The sequence below is a fragment of the Ascidiella aspersa genome, chromosome 8 (assembly GCF_963924565.1).
Source record: "Ascidiella aspersa chromosome 8, kaAscAspe10.2, whole genome shotgun sequence".
Taxonomy (NCBI): Eukaryota; Metazoa; Chordata; class Ascidiacea; order Phlebobranchia; family Ascidiidae; genus Ascidiella; species Ascidiella aspersa.
The window spans coordinates 12,518,823-12,535,773 of record NC_139454.1 but is presented as its reverse complement, the minus strand read 5'-3'; the positions used below and the strand labels follow the sequence as shown (position 1 = coordinate 12,535,773).

The window sequence follows — 16,951 nt, the reverse complement described above, 5'->3', positions numbered from 1 at the left end:
TAAAAGTTCCGTTTCAGGTGCTGGCCGACCAAAATTATTTTTAAAACCGGTCTATAATTCGTTCCGGTTCGGGCTCGATATAAACATTAATAAACTACAAACTGCCATTCTGTACTAACAAAACTTGTTGTCGTTTTTTCGACGATTTACTTCCCTAATCCCAAGACAAGCAGTCCACTGAAGCGCACCATTGTCATCACGATCAACCTCCAGATAGTTTACTGCCCAAACGTAGAACAAAGTCGTTCCAATTTATTTAGGGCTTCAAATGAGAAAGGGTAAAACGTTCAAATGGGAAAAGTGTAAAAATTATGCGCTAGCGTTGGTGCGTTGGTCAAGGTCGCGCAAACATGATTGGCGCGGATACCTACATCCTTGCGCTCGGAATGAAATAGGTAACAAACACATTAGATGACAGCTTAAGACGCCTTGGAAAATGTAAAACAAAATAAAAATATTTATTATTTGGTGCCGATTTTCACTGTTTACATAATAGAAAAATATTTGCCCTGTTGTAAACTCCGGTGTCTATAATGGTAAAATAGTATTTGGATAACGTACCGTTTTATTTTTTTTCATTTTTTTTTGTTTGTTTATAAATTTTTTTCAGATGAAAAATATACTTGTCAACACTTTATGTGATATACGGAACTAAAAAGTTTGTCAAAAAATTCCAAATATGTCTTGCCAGAGTGACGATAGTTATTGTCAATGTTATTACACACATTCTATTTTTGAATTGGAACTGTTTTGATGTATATCAAGTTAAACAAATCTAATAAAATAGACAAAATTTTGACGCTGGTCTGGAATCATACCACACTTTTGTCCGCTGGTTTATATATGCAAATATTATTGGGGTTAGGCTGCAAGTTAGCATTTGGGTTAGGGCCGTCAAGTATTATTATTATTATTATTATTATTATACTTATTCTCCCATATTGATTTCTTTATTTTCTTTGCGCCAAAGTTTTTTATGGCATACTCTTTTAAGGAAAATATACCTACTTTAATTGTTGCAGGAAAAAAAACTATTTTAAACGTGAAACTGCTGGGTTTTTTTATCATGGATCCAAGTTTGCGAAAGCAAAGAGAGGCTTTCAAAAGTAGAGCTCTCTCGCAGCCGGTGATAGAAAGAAAAACACCAAAGAGCTCTGTGGGCACCACCAAAAAAACTGTACGACCAACCAGCAACCTTGCTATTTCAACCTCCTCCAACTCAAGATTGTACAATCACCCGAATATAAACAAGCATAAATTTGCACTTCTTGCACAAATTGTCAATCATATGAAAGTACGGCATCAAAATGGCTTTACCCATGCATTGAGTATTAATGAAATCCTTGAAGAATGCCATCTTGATGATACAATATCAATGGTTCACAAAAACTGGCTTTTAAATGAGTCTTTAATAAACAATCCTAAAATACAGGTGGTAACTGAAGACCCCATGGATGATATCAAGTTTGCATTTAAACCTAAATTTAATCTAAAGGACAAGAAAGCATTGTTAAAATTATTAGACCGACATGACCAGCGTGGATTAGGAGGTATTATGTGGGATGATATTGAAGAAGGTTTACCTCGAGCAAAAAAATGTGTAAAATCCTTGGGAAATAAAATTCTATTTGTAACTCGCCCAGACAAAAAACAAATTGTGTTTTATAATGACCGCAGTTGCGAAGTGGTTATTGATGAGGAGTTTCAAAAACTTTGGAGAAGTGTTCCAGTTGAATCAATTGATGACAATAAAATTGAGGAATATTTGAACAGCCATGGCATTGCTGCTATGCCAGATAAGGTGGCTGTAAAAGCTGCTCCACAAAAGCGCAAAAAAGGAAATCGAAAAAGAAAATTTAAAGCTCTTAATGATCATTTAAATGGAGTTTTGGAAGACTATTCTGCCAGTAAAAAATAAAAATTATCAACCTGCCTTTAAATTCATGTGCTTTTTATTTTACTTTGCCTTGATTGGTATTGCATTCTTACTTTTTTTTAAATAAAAATTATTACCTTATAGTAACATTTGTAACAAACTGCAAACATGCTATTATATATTTATATATTAAATTACTTGTCATGTGATGATTTAGGGTAAAATAATAATTTTTGCTTTACATACTGCTATTTACTAGTAAAAGTGTTTAAACAATGTGCAGCAGTAAGTTTTCATTTAAGATGTCAAATTTTTTTTTTCAGATTTTCTGTTTTAGAGAACAGCCCTAAAATGGTTTTAACCAGTAGTCCCAATACTGTATTGTTAGAAGCTGTTGGGGCAATAGTAGAAAGTTTTAAAAAGCATTCAAGGCAAAGGCATGAGGAGGTGGATGTGGTAGAAGCTCTCCAAGAATTTTGGGACATGAAGTTGGCAAGGGGAGCAGCCCTTCCAAATGGATCAAATATCATATATGAAGTATCAACTGACAATTCAGATTCCTTTGTATGTTTCGTCACTTTACCAGGTGGAAGTTGCTTTGGATCTTTTGAACATTGTGACAGTGGTCCTAAATCCAAGCAAAGTGCTGCAAGGATTGCTCTTGTTAATTCTGTTTTTAATGAGCATCCTACAAGTCAAATCGACAGACAATTTGTCACAAAAGCTACTTTAGAGGCATCACACTCATTCGGAAAAGCATCTGAAACCAAAGAGCAACATTTCAAGTCAGTCCAAGCATTTAAAGATATGCTAGGCTCCAACATTGGTGAAAATTTGTTACGCTTTCAGGAGGCAATGTCAGTTTTCCAGTTGTTACACTGGAATGGAAGTCTCCATGCCATGAAGAATAGATGTTGCTCCAAAGAAGAAGTTGTACAACATTATGCTCACAGAACTATTGATACTGAAATGAGAAAACAAGTTGCTCTTGATTGGATGACAAGAGAGGGTAACAATACCGGTGTGATTGATAAGGAACTGGAATTGTGTAATTTAGAAGTTAATGCTGCCAGAATGTCTGGCCAAGAACTTCGTTTCAAAAAGGAAAAAGTGGAAATTTTGCGACTATGTCAGTCATGTATGGCTGAAAAGGAACAGAGCAACTAAAACAGCAATTAGCCTTAACTGTAAATTGTGTGCTACTGTTTATGTAGTGGTATAATATGTTGTGTGTGTAAAAAATATGTTGTCAACGTACTGCCAATACTAGTGTTATTAAATATCTTGATTATATTTTTGTTGTTACTTTACTAATACACATGTTGTGAAAAGATAACTATCTTACATAAATAACACAAAAAAACGTTTTATGTTTGGGTTATTTACTAGTGAATGACTTTTTTCATTATTTGTGTAGTAGTTAGCTTTGTATACATTGTGACAACAGGGTTGATAATAAATTAACATTTTGTACTTGCCAGAGAAGGCCAGTGCAAAATCTAAACCCTGCACAACTTAATAATGTTTTTATTTTTAACTTTCTCTTATGTTGATATTTTAACTCATGCACTTAAGTCCTTTGTTAGGAAAATATGTAGCTATTTCTTTGAAGAAATAATATGACACTTTTGGATAGCTTTGTTTCAAAGCAGCTGGAGCTTCTTACTGAAGAACGAGAAGCTGAAATTTCTGATAATCTTTGTGTCAGCAAAAGTATTTCAATTGAAACTTTAAAAAGGTAATGAATAAACATATATTTTGATCCCAAATAAATATATACAATTTTAAAATCTTCTTTCTTAACAAAGGATAATTAAGTTATTGTATTTAAATTATTCTATTTCAAAGGCTGTTTTTTCATTTTGTAATTATGTTCAAAGAGATATTTGAAACATTGAAAAAGCTGCCTACTTCTGTATGGGCTTTTATATTATTACTACAACCTCCAACCATTATGATCCATAATATATATTCAATATTAAATAAAAAATGTTTTATCTATAATCCAATTGTTACAAATTGTTGCAAATAAGGTCATTTAGTGACATTTTCATACTAAAAATAGTTGAATCTTTATGATACCGGTACTCAAATTTTATTGCAAGTTACTATTTTTTCAGAAAAGGAATATGTATACCCAAGCTACGAATATCTTCATTAAAAACAGGCTTATATGGAAGAACTGTAACACTATTTTCATCAAAATCTGGCAAGGAACTCCCATTTCATGTGTTGTCATCCGGTAACTATATATATTTGCAGTCGAGACTGGGTTTTGTTTTCAATGTTTTAACAAGACTTACTAGTTATTACCTAATTGTCTGTTAGCTTCCTTAGACAAGAAAACAATTTATTACACATTAAAAAAATATGTAAAGCATGTACACCCAGGCTTGCAAAGTCTTGCCAGCCTTCTGGTGACAAGTATTTTTGGCCTAAATTCTTCGGTTTTCGGTCGCACCCCTAAACTTAAGTGATGTGTTTGCCTAAAAGGAATGTATTAACCTTGCCATGTTTTGGCAATCAACAAGGCTATTAATAAGTGAATTAGACAACAAATGTTGCGCCGAAGGCCCAACATTTTTTGTGACATTAAGTCATTAACAAATACATAAGGGGCATGTGAAGGTACAACCTGGGGTCTCCGAAATAATGATTTTTATAATAAAATTTAATAAAAATTGTCACAGTCACAGCAACATGGCACATTGCGACATAGTATGCATATTACCTCTGGGAGATTAGGAGCAAAACGACCCAATGCGTTTTTTTGCATTTCCGTATTTAAAACAACCAAAAATATACTTTAGGCCTTAGGAGATAGATGTGAATAAATATGTCTGGAAAGAACGCAAGGTATTTTGTAAATTGGATCTTGGAAAATAAATTTTTTTTGCACCAATTTCTTCGGTTTTCTAGCTGATTTTTCGGCCGACATAGTTGCCAGCATTCTGCTATACTGTGTACACCTATTACTATATTTGTTATATTAAGCTGCTACTTTACAGACCTTTATTATATTTTATGTATAATTAGTATTTTTTATTTAGGTGATATCGTTCAAATCCGTCATATCAAAAATGAAGATTTGTCAAATGCTAATGGAGTTGTTTTGTTTGTATCTTCAACACAAATTTCAGTAGCATTTGACAGTTCAGCTGCAAGGGATGAATTAGAAAATCTCCTATCTAATGACAACACCATTTACTTGGTCAAAGTTGCCAATGAAGTTACTTACAGGTAAAGTTTTTGCCATTAACAGGCCATAGTAAATTAAAAAATGTTTTTGCACCAGATGTGTATTGAACAGTGATAAAGTTCTGTGACCAATTACTTAGCCACTGTCATTTGTACATCTAGGCTTGCGCATGGTTCAATTAAAATCCAAAAATTGTAGTGTTGTAAATTTATGTATGAACTTTTTTTTCAATTGAGTTTGTTTCTACCTAACATAGACTGAAGAATTGCATCAAACTCTTTGGTTTCGTCTTATTGAATTAGTGTACCCATTAACAGTTTTAGCATTATTCAAGTTAGTGTAGGTTATTAAGGTTTCAAACTCTGAGAAAAAGTGTAAATATTACAGATAATATTTATTTATATATATTTTACAATCTTGTGGGGATATGTAGTAGGTGTAAGTGTAATGATAAATTTTAGTAAAAAAAAATTATCAGTAGATTTAAAAAAAAAATAATAATAAAGAAAGATATATATCCTTCCTAAAATATGAGTAGTCTAAATGGACATTTTGAATTTGACTTTACCCATATTGTACTTATGTAGTTGTTTCGAAATTAATATTTCTATAAATGATATTCAGGAGACTTCGCCATGCATTAAATGAACTTGGAAAGTATTCAAGTAACCGAGGGAGAAGTCAACGTTTGATTGATGTGTTGTTTGGTTCCTCAACCCCGTCACCCATACACTTAGACCGCCTAAATGGTTGGTAATTTTGTCTGGACATGATGTTAGTGTTGACCTAAAGCTGTCTTGTAAGCCACTTTTGTTTTGATAGGTTAAATCCTTGACAGTTATAGCCCGAAGCTATAAGTTTTCTGTAAATCTTTGTGTTTACCCGGAAATTGTTAGAATGTCCTTGATTTAATTAAAATGCCACCTTTTTATTGTGTCCCAAACTTGTTTATTTTGTATATATTATATTTTACTCCTTTTGCTTTTGCTTAAAAATGCAGGTAAAATTGTTTTTATTGTATCTATTAATTTACCCAAAGGTAATAAACACGCCAATAAAAAATTGTGCATTACTATGATTATTTTAATTCATTAAACAAATTTGGCTGATTTTAGGGTTTACTCTGAATAATTCAAATCTCAATCAAAGTCAAATAGAAGCTGTTAAGACGAGTGTTCTACAAGAAGAAGTTGCAATTATTCATGGACCTCCCGGCACCGGAAAGACAACCACTGTTGTGGAAATTATAGCTCAACTTGCCAAATCAGGAATGAAAGCAAGTAATTTTAAAAACTATTTACAAAACATGTTAGGTTTACTAAACATTGTTTCGTCCTTTTCACCATTATTATCTATTTAAGATTTTAACAAAGAAACGCTAGACCAGTGTTGACTAATAGCCAGAACTGAATGTAGATAATTTTGCCCCCACCCCCTTACCTTCAAACAGCACATAGTTTTTTAAACACATATTATTTCAAACAAATTATTTTGCTAGAACTAGATTAAATAAGTTGTGAAGTGTCATTTAGATGTAAAGTAGTTGGATAACACTAATTGAGACAATGTTGATTCAACATTCTTTATTTTGCCTCTGGAGATGTATTGTTAAACTATGCTAGGCACATATATGAATTTTTTGCATCTCATCCCTATAAAACAGTTTTACAGTCTGTATCAAGTTTGTTTAAAACACATTTTTAAACTTTTATAAAATACCCTGGGTATTTTATTTAATTTTTGCATAACAGTTTTATTTTATTTAGCTAGAGTACATATCGAGTTTATTGCTGCAGTTTTAACAGTATTTTTTTTTGTTGGACGCAGTTAGGTACATGGATTACGTTTTTGCTTAAATGTTACGCAAGTTGAACAATTGCTGCTACCACACATCCCATTTTAGACACAATATGGAACTTCACTTTATGGTTAAATGTTAAATTATACAATCATTTTAAATCATCGACTATAACATGAAGGATCAGCACACTGGCATAAAATCCTAATATGCTATGGTTAATGCATTGTTAGTAACGTATCACACTTATTGCAAAATGCTGCATAGTATTGCTACATGTAAATACCCTGTTTAACCTGGTATTTTGGTCTAATATATATATATATCTTTAGGGTTGTGCAGATTTAACTTTTTTTTTTAATTGATGGTTTCTGCCTATGTGTTTCCCCTTATGTGTTTCGATGTTTGAAATTTTAAAAAGTTTATAAAACTAATTTTTTATGACACATAATAATAAATCAGGCCGAAACTTTTAACTTGAAAAAATATTTAAATTTGAACATCCCTAATTTATATGTATATATTTGTTTTCAGGTTTTGGCTTGTGCACCTTCAAATGTTGCAGTAGACAATCTTGTGGAGAAACTTGGAGAAGTTGTGTTTACTCCAAGAAAAGGTAGCTGCTTAATTTTAAATTTTTTTACTTTTAATGATTTTCATTTTAACATAAATCTAATTAAGACGAAAGACCTACAAAGTTAAAGTTGGTTCGGTTGGGTCATCCAGCTCGCATTGAAAAGCAACACCTGCAGAACATTTCTTTAGATGCTCTTGTTTCACGTAGTGATGCAGCTTGCATTGTTCGAGATGTGAGAGCTGATATTGAGTCTCTATTGGTAAGTGAAATCCATTCCTTAAAAGGCAAAATAGCAAGAATGTTAGAGTTTTTTTTTAACAATCAGCCCTTGCCCGGATGAAATAATACTTGCCAAAAATACTGGCCGCTGTCTGCAAACTTCTGTCCTACCAAATTGTTTTTCATAATTTTATCTGCCTTATATTTCGGTGCGATACACAGTGTTTAAACATCAAATCAGCATGTTTATCTACAATACATGCATGGATGGACAAATGGAATGCAGTTATGTACTCAATACTAACTGATGCTTTTATCGGAACAAGTAAACATTTTTTTTTATTTGTCTTTATTATTAAATTATCATTAGTGAGATTTTGTGAAGTGATTTCAAAAGCGCAAAATCTCACCTTATAAGATTATCAAACAATTCAAATGCTCAATAAAAAAAGAACTGCATATGTCCTACTCCTTAAGACCGTTTCCATTGTTCATCAAAATATTGAACGCATATGACCTTTTATCCACAGGCAATGCGCTTGGTCAATTTCTTGTTGTAGTTGCGCAAAATATATTTTTACTGCTTAAACAAAATGATTGGCGTTCAGGTGTTGAAATTAAACTCAATTTATTACTGATAAAAAGATTAGAACCTTCAGTGGGCCTGAAAAGAACAATCAATTTTTGCTTGCCATATCAGCACTCACCCGGAGCGAATTGCACTCTTGGCGAGCCGGTGTTTGCATAATCCCAACACTGTGTTTTAGATTCAACTTTTCTTAATGTACTTTAACAAGGCGATTTGAAAACATTAAAAAAAAATGTAATATACTATTTTTAGGTAAAGCTTCGTAAAACTTCACACAAAGATGTGAGATACAATTTGCGCAAGGAAAGAAAAGAATTATATTCCGAACTTGCAAAAAGAGAGAAAAGTGCTTTGCATGAAATTTTGTCAACTGCAGATGTCATTCTGTCAACCAATGTGGGTATGGCAGTGCTTTTGATATTTCTTATTTTTTTATTACCTGTTAATTATGTAATACCACTTAAATGCCAATTGCAGTTTTTATATTAGTATTAATTTATTAAGCGTAGTAACAGTTGAACTATTGCTATACCTACCTTTAGAGATCTTTACACTATTCAGGAATAAAAATGTAACCGAATACCTCCAAATCAGCAATTCCTCACTTTACATATGTTTTTGTAGGTGCTCATCCAAAAGGGCCACTTCGGCATCTTGAAAATGATCATTTTGATGTTGTGGTTATCGATGAATGTGGACAAGCTTTGGAAGCCTCATGTTGGATCCCATTGCTAAACAATAAGAAGTGTATTCTTGCTGGTGACCATTTGCAGCTTCCTCCAACAATAATCTCCAAAAGGTGTGTTTAATTGATTCAATGCATTGTGGCTTTTTTAGAAAATTTTTGAATAGCCGAGTAAAATTTTGAAGGGGCTTTCAGGTTTAAACGTACCATTGAAAATACGAGAATAATTTTTCACTACTCTAAATAATTTTATATATGCCGAAAATAAAAGTTTCCCAAAGCGAATTAAAATCCTGGCATCTTCTAACCGAATCTTAGCCTCTTCTATTACCAACAAAAGAAAGTTAAAATTTAATGTAGATTGGTATCTCTGTTAAATAAGGTTCATCAATAGATACTCAATATTAGAGTAAAGTAACTGCAAAACAATTGTCTTTGAAAGATAACCTTGTCCAACGAAAATAAATTTTGTGTTTTTCTCCATCAGGTCTAGATTTCTCGCTATATGGTACCATATAAGGATATGAAACGTAAATAATGGCAGCTTTTGCGATAAGTGTCTGTGGGAAATCTGAATTGCAACTGCCCAAACATTTGACTTTATTTTATTTTCTCTTGTCTAAAGAGGAAGTGTTATACCTACAAAAATAACCGTTAGGACAAGATTTAAGTAAAATAAATTTAGGTTTTGTAATATCTTCATCTCAACTGAAAATACAATATCAGACCAGACAAAAATAATTATGAGAAGAAATTCCTTTAATAACTATTCTATGCATTTCACAAAAATATAAACTAACTTTTGGCTATTTGCTTATTGAAAGTTACAACACTAAAGGTTATGGAATGAAAGTAACATGTTTGTAGTTAAGGTTGGGAAATAACAGTTTTGATTTTCTTGCTTCTTTTTCATGTTGTTGGCAGATGTAATTTTGTTGCAAATTTAAATACTGCTAAATGTTAAGCTAATGATTTGTGATCCAGGGCTGCACATGAAGGTTTGTCAGTTACCTTGTTGGAACGTCTTGTTTCTCTACATGGCGATAAGATTGTTTGTATGCTGACTGAGCAATACAGGATGAACAATGTAATAATGCAGTGGGCATCACAGCAAATGTATGAAGGAAAGCTAAAGTCAAACCTACAAGTTAAAGATCATTTACTTTGGTGTGTATTTTGGTTCAGTGTGATAAAATGCAAGAAAATAGTTTTATTCGTATTTTTTATGAATGCTTAGTGATCTTCCAAACGTGTCAAAAAATGAAGAAACCTCGCTTCCAATGCTGCTAATTGATACTTCAGGATGTGACATGGGAGAAGTTGAAGTAAGTAAGTTACGAAGTAATAAGTTAGTGACAATTTGTCACAAGAAAATAATTTAATTGAAAGTACAAATATTATTTAAATATAATCCTTTTTTTTTTGTTTTCTCTACTGACATCTAAGATTAAACGTTTCATGTGCAGCAAGCCTATTTTATAAGTTAAGTCGGTATTCAGCATTTAGGTAATTGTCTTAGGTTTATTTGATATTTTTTTATTATAACAGACTGAAGAGAGTGATTCGAAAGCCAACTTAGGCGAAGCAAGAATAGTTTTTAAGCATGTCACTTGCCTTCAGTCAGCAGGTGTTGCCTTGCGTGATATTGCGGTGGTATCTCCATACAATTTGCAGGTAGGACGAGATATATCAAACATTTCGTATTACCTTAAATTAATTATTTATTCATATAATAAAACACAAAAAGTTTAAGCATTTTGTTTATTTAAAAAGCTTGTAGGTTGACTGTTAAGAAATTTTTTATAATGTTAAGGTTGAACTATTAAGAAAACTTCTTAAGCACAATTATCCAAGTGTTGAAGTAAAATCAGTGGATGGATTCCAGGTGGGTCAAGTTCAAGTTACAATTTTTTTTATGATGTTTTTTATTAATCGGCGTGATGTTTTTATATGCCGTTTTTCGTTTTACTTGACCAAAACGTATGTTTTTTATAACCAAAGCATTACTTTCATTAAACGAATATAATCGCGCTATTAGTGTTACTTGAGGTTAAATACATTGCTTGTTCAAGGGCCGTGAGAAAGAAGCTGTGATATTGTCCATGGTTAGATCCAATCGGGACCAAGAGGTGGGATTCTTGGCTGATAAGAGAAGACTAAATGTTGCTGTAACGCGAGCAAGACGGCATTTGGCAGTTGTGTGTGATTGTGATACTGTATCAAAGCATGACTTTATCAGGTGAAATTTTGTTTAAATGTGTTAATTTCCCCGTCTCATGACAAATACCAACATGCAAGCCGATTCGGCACATTGATACTGTTAAACACTCCTGTCATATATTTTAAAATTAATACTAAAATTCTCGATAAGTTGCTTTAATTCACTTTTACTATTTTTATTGTTTAATATTCCTCAAAATGTGTTATAATTATTATTACTTTATTTAAAGTGAGAAAAAAAAACAGTTTCAGGTTCTTGCATACAGTTGTGTTGACCGTTTGTAAAATAATTGTGTCAAGAGAACTGAAAGGAAAACTACTTCGCTACCAGAAGAACTTTTAATTCTACATGTTTCAGAACTCTGGTGGATTATATGACCACTAACGGGGAAGTACGAAGTGGATTCGAATATGAGAATATGGATGAGGATTTTAATATCGACGATGAGGAACTATTTGAAGAAATCTTTAAATCTTATTATGAAACAAAAAAACAGGTATTCTTTTTATTTTGTCTTGCTTGTATCCGTCCTTTTGTTTTGGTGTCTTCTGCTCGTTGCTAAAGGATAAATCGTTTTTATTTTTATTTTTTGCTTATATTAGGGTTTAACAGATTATTAAAACATTTTCCAGAGCAAAAAAGCCAGTGGTCAGCGCTCCTATAATTCACAACCAAAGAAAGTGAATGCGTTAAGTCGCCAACATGTGGTTAAGAAAAATGACTTTGACTTCAAGGAAAAATATCGCCACCTGCTTCGGCAATACTTTGAATTGAAACTAGAAATTAAAGAATCGCCAGAACAAAGCGCAGCAAATTTACTTTCCAAACACTTAAATGCAGCTGATGTGGTTTGGCGCGAGGGGGCGCTGGAGTTCCCTTCCTCGCTAAGTCCAGGCGAGCGAAAATCGATTCACGAATTGTGCGAGGAAGTCGGCCTTTCTCATACAAGTGAGGGAAAAGGAACTGAAAGGCGAATTGTAGTGCGTTGGGCCAACGAAACAGACATAGGTGAAAGTAGACGCGTCATAAGTGATGATTCGGACGTTGATATCACTGAAAATGAACCTACTCTATTGAACGCAAATGTCCATCAACATTCTGACCAAGTGTTTTCTGGGAAATCGCATAGTATGTCAGCCAAAGTTTTAGAAGGTAAGACGTTTTTTGAACAAATTGGTAAATTTACCTCTGCTCTGCAAAAAAGGTCCTGCTGTTTTTTGCTCAAGAGTGCTTACCCTCAAGACAACATCAGGTTTCGTATTACATTATTTTTTTTCACAAAACTCAATTCATTATTTTGATGATAAAAAGGAAGTAGTTACAGTAGCATTTTACACCGTCCTATATCAACTTTGCAGAAGTGCAATCGATGTTTCAAGGTAATTCTAGATGGTGATTAAAAAAAAATCGCTAAAAGTTTTTAATTTTCCGCTTTGCCTTCGTCGGTATATTGCACCACCGGACAGGCATTCGCTTTATGAAAGAACGGTTTGTTCTGATTGTTTCAATGATATTATGCGGAATCACAAAATTGATTTTTCGAAAGCTTTTGTATTTTGTTGATGATTAGTAAGCATTCTGTACTGCTTCAAAAAAATGCCCTGAAATTTTAAAAGTTCGCCGCCTATGTTATAAGAGATAGAGGGAAATATGAAGATTTTCGAATATCAAAAAAAAATACATTTTTGTTTTATAAAATAATGTTAATGACAGTATTGTCATCTAGATCAGTGCTCCGCAACTGTTATCCACTTGCGGCACACCAACAGAGCTAAAACAATTCGGCGTCACACCTACGAAATATATGTCGATCGACAGTAAAAAACATCAGCAAACATACCAAGAAAATGGAGCGATTTATGACGAAACGCGGCGAAGGCGCACAAAAAATTTTCCGATTTGCGGTTTTGCAGACTTTCTACAATATCTTAAGCCGACCAAAGTCCTGGAAATTATACCCCCTTGCAATAGCTGATTAGAAAACCAAGGGCATCTACTAGCATTCAAAATATAAAACTGATATCGGTACTGTGTACTTTTTTTCTTAACTATTTTTGGAAACAACGACCAAAACTAAATATACCAGCTGCCAAAACTAAATATATATATCACAAAATGCCAATTATACATTTACAATGATATTTTATGGGTTTCGAGCGTACGGTTAATCTCCCTTTCAACTTTGATGTAAAGTTAAAAACAATTGTTGTATTTTTTAATATTGTAGAAAGTTCGTTCATAAGATTAAATGTCGCGGCAGACTTAATGGCATGCTCTTGCGGCACACTGGTTGCGGAGCATTCTAGATACATGTGTTCTGTTATTAATTTTTATTGCTTTTTAAGACATATTAACATACTTATATATTTGTAAATGTGAATAATTTTAGTACTAATTATTTGCTCTCACCGTCAAATTTTCAATTGGCCTTTCTGAAAAAATTGACGTTGTTGAAAAAATCTTAGGCCATTTCTTTTTATCATATCGCAATTTTTTTCTAATTTTTATCAAATCATCATTGACAAAACATATATATTTCAGAAAAGATACAAGTTAACGCGGAAAACGAAACAAACAAACTGCAAACAAGCGCCCCAGATAAAAGTGTTTTGAATTCCAAAGCAGAATTTGGTATTGTGATTTCGGTATGCGATAAATGTGGCAAATCCCTTCCACAAGCCAACATGAGTCTTCACCAACTACACTGTGAACGTCTCGTCAAAATCAAAACTCTTATTGAGTCGCAAAAAAATGAGAAACCAAAAGACGTCAAAATCAAAACAAAAGGAGTCCATTTAAAAAGTAACAAAATATCAACTAAGAAAAAACTAAATAAGGTTGGTGATAATTTTTTTAATTTAACGTTTTCTGTTTTTATGCGTCTTTAAATGACAAATTTTTAGTTGCTTGCATTAATTATTAAAAAGTTCATATATAACAGTTTCTAGTCCCTTAGATATTTTGAATGAAGACGTAAAATAAAAAGAAGTGGTTTTGTCTAAAATTTGGCTAAATTAGGGTTAACGATTTAGAGAAATTTATGGTACGTTATGAATGCAATTTTTTTATTCACCTTGGTATTATTGTTTAGCGCGATGATCAAAATGATGACGATTTTGATTCCATCATAAATGAAGCGATGGCATCAAACAGATTATGCTGCCATGGCAACTGTTCGTCTTTCGTCGGAACTACTGGACAGTTGTGTAACATTTGCAGCAAAACGTTTTGTTTGAAACACTTTTTGCCAGAGGTAATTGTTTGATAATAATAAACCGATCAAAGTATTGTATACTTTCTTAGGTTTAAGCCAGTGGTAACCAGTTTTTTTATTCCGTAGTCCAATTTTTTTTTATCAAACATTTCATGGCTCACTATGTGTCGTAAACCAGCAAATCGTCTAAACCAGATATGTTAGCCTGGCAGATATACATATATAGCCAAATTGCCTGTTTCCACTTTTCTGTTTTCCACGACTGTTTTGCACTACGACACTTCTGAACGCTCAGTTGCACGTTGCTGCTAAAATGTAAAAACATATAGTACCATACTTATTAGACGATGTTCTTTGACCATATAGGAATAAGGGCATAAAGTAATGTTTTGCAGTCATACATTAGATATTCTAACAACTATTTTAGTTAAACTAAACATGCAGAATAAATTAAAAAATAACTTCTTTGTTAATTGTATTTATAACTTGTAAAAACACGTATAAGTGCAATCTTTTTAAATACCTCTGCTCTATGGCACGCTAAAAATGGTCTCGTGACCATTTAAAACAAATAGTGTGTTGAACGGATTCTCGTACTCAACCCACCAAAATAATTTTAATCGTTTTTTTGTAGTAAGAGTTTATTGGGATTTCAATACACTAAGGTCACTGTTTTTATTTTTAATGTCAGTACCACGTCTGTTTAAATCTGGTTTTGAATGAATCAAAATAATAATTGCGTGTCCTAGTGTAAAAATGTTCGATCATTTGTTTATCGATCAGTGGCGGAACTAGATGGGAAAGTGGTCATGACCCCAAACTATTTCAGTCAAAGGCGCTGTACGTCCAATGTAAAATTAAAAAAGTACAATTTTGTCAACTTATTCGATGGAAATATGTTTTAAAGATCTTAACCGTCTTTTTAACATGAACAAAACATTAAAAGAATGACAGTCATAAATTGCGATTTTCGCCACTTTTCGCCACTTTAAAATGAATAAACAATAAAATTTTAAACTTCACGAAAGTATTTTTGTACACATATTGTATGTTACCATAAAGAGCGGAGAGTATTTGCAAAATGCGATTCCTGCCAAATGAATCTATTCTCTTCATCTTTGTTACCCTAAATGGGGATTACTTTTTACTATTGAATAGTTTTAGATATGGTTGCTGTTATAATGCTTATCTTTCCCATATGTTTTCGCTAGATTCACGGTTGTGGCGTTAATGCCAAAGCCAACGCGCGAAAACAAATCTCCAGAGATGGTGTGCTGTTTCAGGGCGGTGGAGTCCCTGATCGAAAACTTCCCGGAGACAAAAGAGCTGCGCTAAAGACTAAACTTGCTAATAAGGTCAAGTCTTGTGAAGAAATGAGGAAGGGAAATAATAAAAGCACAAAAAAATAAAAAGAGCTTATCGAATTAGTAAAATAATTACCAAAAAATCATGCCGTTTGTTTGTGGTTGTTTCTTGTGTACGACTATTTTTTTTCTAAATATATTTATTTATTGTAGCTAACTCCAAATTGTTAAGAGTCTCGCAACTGTTATTTATGAAATTGAATTCTCCATTTGCCGTAGCAAGCCGAAAGTTTACCACGTTTCTTTTAAAGAATAAAGCGGATTTGTAAACGCATTTTTCTTCAAGTATACTTCACCAACTCTGCTCCCAAACATCGGATAAAGAACCATAAGCATGACGTGCCGTTGAAACGTACAACCTATGTTGGAGACGCTTGTCTTAGATAAGTTGGGTTGCATACTATACCCGTATCACATCGGTAAAAACGCATCAATTAAAAAATGAGCGAAATACAGTGCTGTTGGTCGCTCAGAAATTTGAACAATGTTCTATCAAACCAATATTTCTTCAGTCGTTTCCTCTGAAACCAGGTCTTGTGCGAAAAATTTCAATCTAAAGTTGTACGTCAAATCGTATATTTAGAGTTAGACCTATCTTTCGTATAACCTTTTTGTGTCATCCATTAAAGTCATTTAAAAACGAATGTCGATATTTTACATGTTTGGTTAAGACATGTTGTGGTCGCCCTTACGTTCTTATGCAATAAGAAAGTTAATTTAAACTTGTGGACATGATAGCGATCGTATCGGCAGCAATATAGCCTACTTCTGATTCAGTGGTGAAAGTAACTTGGAACGGGATTCCGGTAAAAGAATTATTGCCGGAACGGCGTTTTCGGTAAAAGATTTATTTTCACCAGGCTATATCCTTTTCTCACCAGGTTTATCCCTTGGACGTGTTTAAACTTAAATTTTAGTTGCCTTTTTGTGCACATAATCAAACAAAAAACTTTGGGTTTCCTAAGGTACTTGTTTTAGACGTCTCGTTAGGACGTAACTTTGTGACGTCATCTCTGAATATTTACATTACGTATTACTTGAAATAACGACATTTGTTGTCAATTTATACAGTAAGTCACACAACTCAACGTGTCATTGTATGCAGTGGTGCTCAATATTTTTTGGCTTACGGCAAACTAATAAAAAGGTGTTAAACACAACCTTAATATTATGTCAATTTGTATAACAAATGGGTTGTTTTCAAAAATT

At 32.9% G+C, this 16,951-nt stretch overlaps 3 protein-coding genes across 3 annotated transcripts; all 3 read left to right on the top strand.

Moving 5' to 3' along the window:
- Window positions 1-1,029: 1,029 nt before the first annotated feature.
- Window positions 1,030-2,171, top strand: LOC146136184 (general transcription factor IIE subunit 2-like). The gene has a single exon (XM_083395537.1). The coding sequence runs from the start codon at window positions 1,067-1,069 to the stop codon at window positions 1,916-1,918; it is 852 nt and encodes a 283-aa protein (XP_083251663.1). The 5' UTR covers window positions 1,030-1,066; the 3' UTR covers window positions 1,919-2,171.
- A 33-nt stretch (window positions 2,172-2,204) lies between these two features.
- Window positions 2,205-3,450, top strand: LOC146136183 (LIX1-like protein). Its single transcript, XM_083395259.1, has one exon. It carries the CDS (start codon window positions 2,228-2,230, stop codon window positions 3,041-3,043), a length of 816 nt encoding a protein of 271 aa, XP_083251385.1. The 5' UTR covers window positions 2,205-2,227; the 3' UTR covers window positions 3,044-3,450.
- A 9-nt stretch (window positions 3,451-3,459) lies between these two features.
- On the top strand, window positions 3,460-16,870 carry LOC146136182 (DNA-binding protein SMUBP-2-like). Its single transcript, XM_083395258.1, has 19 exons — window positions 3,460-3,614; window positions 3,997-4,118; window positions 4,927-5,116; window positions 5,700-5,824; window positions 6,191-6,351; window positions 7,408-7,489; window positions 7,555-7,709; window positions 8,511-8,658; window positions 8,883-9,057; window positions 9,928-10,110; window positions 10,181-10,268; window positions 10,492-10,617; window positions 10,757-10,828; window positions 11,016-11,182; window positions 11,522-11,660; window positions 11,797-12,316; window positions 13,706-14,001; window positions 14,256-14,417; window positions 15,590-16,870. Exons 1-19 carry the CDS (start codon window positions 3,496-3,498, stop codon window positions 15,785-15,787), a joined length of 3,228 nt encoding a protein of 1,075 aa, XP_083251384.1. The 5' UTR covers window positions 3,460-3,495; the 3' UTR covers window positions 15,788-16,870.
- Window positions 16,871-16,951: the final 81 nt, after the last annotated feature.

Coding starts and splice junctions, on each gene's coding strand:
- LOC146136182 (XM_083395258.1), top strand. CDS start 3,496: ATGACACTTTTGGATAGCTTTGTTTCAAAGCAGCTGGAGCTTCTTACT. Junction 5,825..6,190: donor ACACTTAGACCGCCTAAATG/GTTGGTAATTTT, acceptor GGCTGATTTTAG/GGTTTACTCTGAATAATTCA. Junction 6,352..7,407: donor TTGCCAAATCAGGAATGAAA/GCAAGTAATTTT, acceptor ATTTGTTTTCAG/GTTTTGGCTTGTGCACCTTC.
- LOC146136183 (XM_083395259.1), top strand. CDS start 2,228: ATGGTTTTAACCAGTAGTCCCAATACTGTATTGTTAGAAGCTGTTGGG.
- LOC146136184 (XM_083395537.1), top strand. CDS start 1,067: ATGGATCCAAGTTTGCGAAAGCAAAGAGAGGCTTTCAAAAGTAGAGCT.